The following is a 6,414-nucleotide window of genomic DNA, read 5'->3' on the forward strand; positions in this document are numbered from 1 at the left end:
AGCCTCTATGTTATTTGATTAAATCGGTGATTGAGGATATTTTTGTTTGTAGTTGGAAGTTTTGTTTCAAATTTGAGATAATTTGGAGTAGATTTGGAATAGTTGATTCGAAATCGAAGTTGCAAATTCGAAAAATACTTTAATAAAACTACCCAAAAAAAGTATATCAATCAGGTAGACTTCGATGAACAATTTAAGAAATAAACAAAGTAAATATAACATCTACTCTATCAATCCGGTAGAGAAATTTTGAAAAGCAAAAGTATGACAATTAGGTAGACTTTAATGAACAATTTCATCCAATAGAAAAACCCCTTAAGAGATGTGTGCATGTCAAGAGGGCTATTTTTTAAATACTACCATATTTGGCTAAGACCAACCCTTTGCGGGTCTCCATTCCCATCATTCTCCCATAGCAAATACACACTTGCCATATATCGAACCATCCAACTCAAACTACCAATTTTGCTACTTTTGGTCGATCTTAATCGATGTTTTGTTCTACCTCTCCTCTTCGTTCTCTAATTTGTAATTCTATAGTGCAACAAACTAGATATCTTTATAAGATTATTTTTTTTCATTAGTAGTTCTACAGAGGAAAGAATGTCATGCTCTATAAATACCAGATTGTCTTAATTTTTTTCTACCAATCAGCGCATCAATTTTAAGGGAAACCTTTGCCCGATATGAATTGTCAACTCTTGATCAAGACGGTGATCTAACGGTAAACCTTCACTAATATAATCTACAACACCTAAGAGTAGACTAAATAATCAAATCAGAACAAGACAATCCACCCACAAACATGCATATATTGTCAAATCCAGGATTAAGAGATTCTCTCTACAATGCCCACATAGGATCAAAACAACAATGATCACATATCCAGTCTTTGTAATGGATGATTCTGCCTATCATATTTTATTTCCTCCCTTCTTGCGCACCTGCTGTTGTGTTCTTCAGTATCTGCAGATTTAACAAAACAAGTCAAACCCCAAATGTATACCATTTTCTTTTACTTACTCCTATTGAAATTACAACAATAAAAAACCCGGTATAATTCCACCAGTGGGGTCTGGATCTTACTCCTATTGAAATTGAAGTTGATTAATAGAAGTCTGTTTGTGTGGTATCAGACAACCAGATAGCACAACTATGAAATTTAACAGGAGAATTGATTGACTTTGGTAGCAGTACCAAAGAGAATGATTGAGATGGGCTTACATGAAGCAACATAGACAGTTAAAGTTCACATAGCCGACCCCAACTTGCACGGGATTGAGACGTAATTGTTGTTGCACCAAAGAGTATATAACTGGCCTTAACATCCCTATGTGGTCTGAATGGATTTCCTTCAGTTGTTGGCTTTATTACCTGGCTAAAGGCAATTCTTTCTCTTAACAAGAAACAACTACTCACCTAGACAAGAGAGTGGATCTAGAAAACTGAACTTAATCCAGTATTGGTTAATTGATTTTAGAATTAAACAAGACATACATCAACATGGATAGTTACAAAGACAAAGGAACTTCTACCTATTCCATGCCTCATCCTGCCAGGATTTATCGACTAAACTAGACCGAAGGTAAGTGACATCCTACCCCCCTAATTCGGACCAGCACAACCTATGAGATAAGACAATAGGTTAATGGTGAAAAAGATAAAACTTACGAGATCAGACACTAGGTTAATGCTGAAAAAGGAACCGATTAGATTAGACAATAGGATAATGGTCACACCAATGAAACCAGGTGAGACCAGATCCTGGAATAAGAAGCTAAAGATTTAAGAGCAGAGAGCCAATGCTTCAGATAATATCTCACTGACCAACTGTCATACTCCTATAGAACAAATTGAACTTCTCCTAACCAGCAATCTTACTGGAGGAATGATTAAGCAGCATTTGAAGCGTTTTTGCCTGGTTGTAGGAAGTTCCTATGTTAGTTAGCGGCATCTGCTACTAGAAACAGTTAAGTCAGCGTTTTAATCGTGATAAACCTAAGGTTAACAGTTACATAGCATTGCATTCCCTAAGATGTCTTTATTGATATTCACAGCAAGAGCTAGACTTAATTCATTCTTGTTTTAAGTCTGAAACCCCAGCTAACTTGAAAGGGGAGATGGCAGAAGTAAGTCCAGAAGAACAAGCACCAACCTCACTGGCAAGGTACAGAAAGTATTAAGAAAGGGTGAGTATGAAATGACTATGCCATTTAAGAAAAGAAGAGGCTGAAGAATGTGTATGGATTCAGAGATGACATTAGCTCAAAATTAAAATAAAAAGCTAGTGTTATCAGTTCATGCAACAGTGACAAGCCTTTAATAGCTGTTTGCAGTAATATCTGCAAAAAATAAGGTAATATCTGCAGTTTCCAAGTGACATGAATTGGTTTCCGAGATTTACTACAAGGCAATAACTAAGAATAAGAAGCTGGCATCACATCGCATGGATGATTAAGCAATTCCTCACATTTCTTGCAAGCATATATACTACTAGTAAAGAACTCCAAAAAATTGAGCTAACAAAGAGAGGAATCTACAGGAGCACTTTACTCATCAATTATTTGTTGAGCTTAAGTGCTACTAATTAAATTTGCATTTGATGGTTAGTAAAAAGGGATATTTTGAGCATTTAGATGGGTACAAAGCTGCAGTGCTTTAATTCATGTTCAGAAGCAGGCACATTGATATTGCTGTGGGATTACATCATACCAAATGTAATTTTAGGATGCTGAAATCATAGCATAGTATTAATATGATAGTCATACTTTTAACTCCTCCAGAATGTTACCCAAAAAAAAAAAAAAACTGAACCAGACGAATGGCAGGGATTACCTGCTTAAGATAAAACTCTTTTCATCAACTTAGCAGCTGCTTTTAGATAATCTTATTATCAACGTAAATCTGCTCATAACCAAACTAATCTCAAGAATATTATTGATTCAACAGGAAAGACGAGAAAGGCTACTTAACCTTATAACAACGGCTCAAGATCTATCATTGCTGCACAGTTAAGAATTTATCTTTCTAATTCCTACCTATTACAGGCTACATTTGCTAATACTGACAGTTTTGTACTTACACTGCTTTAAACAAAAAGAATAACCAAAATTACATTTAAAATGAGCAAAAGAAAGAAAAGCAGATCCACATGATATGTCAATATAACTCAACCTTTTAAGGAATGGGACATGACACATGTCAAAGGAATGAAATGATGGTATAGTACTTAACTAGAGAATGACATAGCAAGCAATTTAAAGGAAGCAACAAGTAGTAAGAGTAACAAGAAAATTTACATGTCTAAGCATCTGGTTCTCATTTTGCAAAGTGGATAACCTCTCTTCAAGTTCTGCATTTTTTGTTTCCAATTCTTTCACCCTTGCTTCTAGGTCTATCAAGTATGCTTTCTTCCTCTCCCTTGCTTGCTGTGCTGAGACTCTATTTCTCAGCAACCTTGTCTCACCCAACATTGCCCACACAAAAATACAAGATTAACTAAAAGTACTAAAATACACTAACACTTAAAAAAAATTTGACACTATCAGTATACTTTAATTGTAACCAACAAGCAACATGCCATTTATCAGAAAACGTTGAAAGAGATAGGTATGAGTATGGAAGCCCATAACAGCGACACGTCAAGTGGGTTCAGAAATGACAAGTCTACATACCTACGTGGCATGACATGATTGGATAAAAGGATTAAAAAAGAACCACTTTTTGTTTTTACCTTTTTAGCCTCTTGTTTTCTTTGTCAGCTGGACTTCTTCCTCTCTTCCTTTGAGTCCCAGCTGACGGCTGAGTTTGACCGGTGGCGGAAGTGCCATCTCTACCAGAAGCTGAGGTGGTTCCGGTGGCTTCTCCGCCCATCTCCGGCACTCTTCTGATCTCATCATCACTCTCCATACCTTCACAAAACACTAAACAACCTCAAAAAAAAAAACATTTTTACTCTTAACATTCTTTCATCCCCAATAACCTAACTTTCTCAAAATCTCGGCCTTACCTACAATCCAAAATCACACATTCTTCTAAAACCCACCTTAAAAACTCCAAAATTAACTCAAAAAGCTGGGTTTTCCCCCAAAAATATAACATCATAAGTGCAAGTTCAACACTTCAAAAATTGAGTTGGATGAGTAAATGGGAAAAATGAACCTTCTTTGACTTCAGAAACACTTCACTTCAACATTACTCCTCCCCAAGAACCCACCTTTCTCGAAAATAAATGATAGCCAAAGTCCAAAATCACACATTTCTCGCAAAACCCACCTCAGGAATTCCAAATTTTAATTCTTTACCAGCAAGAAATTTCAGAAACAGGCTAAAGATTGAATTTTGAATAAAAAACAAGGAAAATAAGAGGGGAAGAATTGAACCTTCTTTAACTTCAAGATGGAGAGCAGAGCTAGAAGATCTCTCACTACTTGAAGGTATAGAACTAGCAGCAATGGAACTGGTCGCTTGTTCTTGCATTTTCAAAGACAAAAATGTAAATAAAAACAAGTTAGAATTTAGATAGTATGAAGAGTTAAGGGGGTTATGAATATTCAGATATTTATCTGACAATGTCGAGAAAAAATATAGCGGGACATGAATGTTACAGTACTAAAGCAAAGAAGAGTGGGGAGTGAGGAAGCAAGTTGATGGAACAAAGACCGTTGGATCAGTTTAGATCGGACGGATATAAAGGGGTAATCGTGGATAGTTTTGGAGCCATAAGGTGTTGGCTTAATCAAAGGTTGATATGAGAGTATCGTGGAGGAATTTTAGCCTTTGGATTCGGATATGATTAAAGGTTTGGATTAATTGATTGAATTAGGTACGATATTGGGACCAGCTATCTGCTGGCTAAAATAAAAGTGCTATTGGTTTCTGGACTTTCGAGCCAAACTTGCTTTTACTGTTTTGCCCACAATAGATATTTCTCAACTTGAGAAAATATTGAATTTAAAGTTTTATGCACATTTGGTTCATGGAATCATGTGAATATTGTTACAAGGAAAGTATTGATCATAATAAACAGAGTTGCTATGCAAAGATTACCTAACTCAAGGGCAATTTTTACTTTAATTATTTTTATTTATACATTGCTAATATACAGATTTTTATTATATTCCACATAAAATATACATAGATCATAACTTATACGAGTGTTAATATGAGGAGCATAATATCACTAACTAAATGCTTCATTGGTTATGCATAGTTTTATACAACCAATCAAATGTACATCAGTATATCGAAATTTTATTTTGGGATTACTCTTGTTCATGCTATCAACCAAAATCAAAGACCGGACCATTAATGTGGACCATCTAATCTCACTTGGAATGAATTCTTCCTAAATTTTGTGACTATGCGTTGTATGGAATATAAATACATCACTACATCTCCTACTAACAACATCAACACCTCTCCAATAACGGTAAAATGGAGCCCCATGATAAGTGGGGATTTTGATTGCTTTTTAACGCCTTTTAACTTTTGTTTCAGTCTAAAAACATTAAATTATGCTCCAGGAATTAATGAAATTGTATAAAATTACAGGAATGCTAGAAGTTGGGCTCCCGAGATGAAATCCGACTCAAAGAGGAGTAGTCCAAGTACAAGGCAACAAAGGGCACAGAGGCACACAATGTGCGGTCCGTAGAAGGAATTTTGCTGCCGCAGAAGAACTTGCGGACCGCAAAATTCCACCTGCGGCCGCAAACAAAGAAGGAAAACTCAGCAAACCATGTAGATTTCTGCGGCCGCAGAAAATTATCTTGCGGTCGCAATCCTACTATTGCGGACCACATAAGAGTGACTTGCGACCGCAGTTCTAAATCTGCGGACCGCAAAAATGTTGTCTCGCCCCCGCAGTTCAGAATTGTGCGGCCGTAGAATCCCAACTCGTGCCAGATGAAGAAGTCTGCGGACCGAACATGGAATTGTGCGGCCGCAGAACCTCCCGAGGGGCATTTTTGTCAGAAATTTTCAGACTTGTATAAATAGAAGAGTTTCACGAAATTAGGTCAAGTTTGAACATCAGCAATCACTCTAGCCGTTTTTCTTTGCCATTTTTGGAAGTTTATTTTGCTTTGGTGTATTTTACAATAGATTTAGTCATTTTAATCTTTAATTATGAGTTTAATTAGTCTTTCTTCTTCATTTTCTTCAACCCCAAGTATGAGTAGCTAGATGTTTACTAGGGTTGTGACCCAACCCTAGTCTGTAAACCTTATGGGTATTTAATTTAGGGCTTGTTTATGATTGAGTATTTATTATTTAGCTTAGTTCATGCTTTATTTTGAGGAATTAATAGTTACAAACATTAGTTCATGCCTATTTGACTTAGTCTCTTCTTGAGAAAGAGAGACCTGGTCTAGGATAACTTGGCTAACAAAGAATTGGGTCAATTGACAGATT

At 36.1% G+C, this 6,414-nt stretch overlaps 1 protein-coding gene across 1 annotated transcript; it reads right to left on the reverse strand.

Moving 5' to 3' along the window:
* Positions 1–719: 719 nt before the first annotated feature.
* LOC107776843 (transcription factor HY5) lies at positions 720–4,675 on the reverse strand. The gene is made up of 4 exons (XM_016596781.2): positions 4,383–4,675; positions 3,734–3,911; positions 3,300–3,456; positions 720–966 (listed from the first exon to the last, which is right to left on the reverse strand). Exons 1-4 carry the CDS (start codon positions 4,477–4,479, stop codon positions 922–924), a joined length of 477 nt encoding a protein of 158 aa, XP_016452267.1. The 5' UTR covers positions 4,480–4,675; the 3' UTR covers positions 720–921.
* Between the last annotated feature and the right edge of the window lie 1,739 nt (positions 4,676–6,414).

Source organism: Nicotiana tabacum, chromosome 23, assembly GCF_000715075.1.
Source record: "Nicotiana tabacum cultivar K326 chromosome 23, ASM71507v2, whole genome shotgun sequence".
Lineage (NCBI taxonomy): Eukaryota > Viridiplantae > Streptophyta > Magnoliopsida > Solanales > Solanaceae > Nicotiana > Nicotiana tabacum.

Bases quoted from the DNA above. Each gene is read 5' to 3' on its own strand.
- LOC107776843 (XM_016596781.2), bottom strand. From the start codon at position 4,479: ATGCAAGAACAAGCGACCAGTTCCATTGCTGCTAGTTCTATACCTTCA. The intron at 3,457-3,733 runs GTAAAAACAAAA...GGGTGAGACAAG, and splicing joins GAAAACAAGAGGCTAAAAAG to GTTGCTGAGAAATAGAGTCT. The intron at 967-3,299 runs GTAAATTTTCTT...TTAAATCTGCAG, and splicing joins AGAACCAGATGCTTAGACAT to ATACTGAAGAACACAACAGC.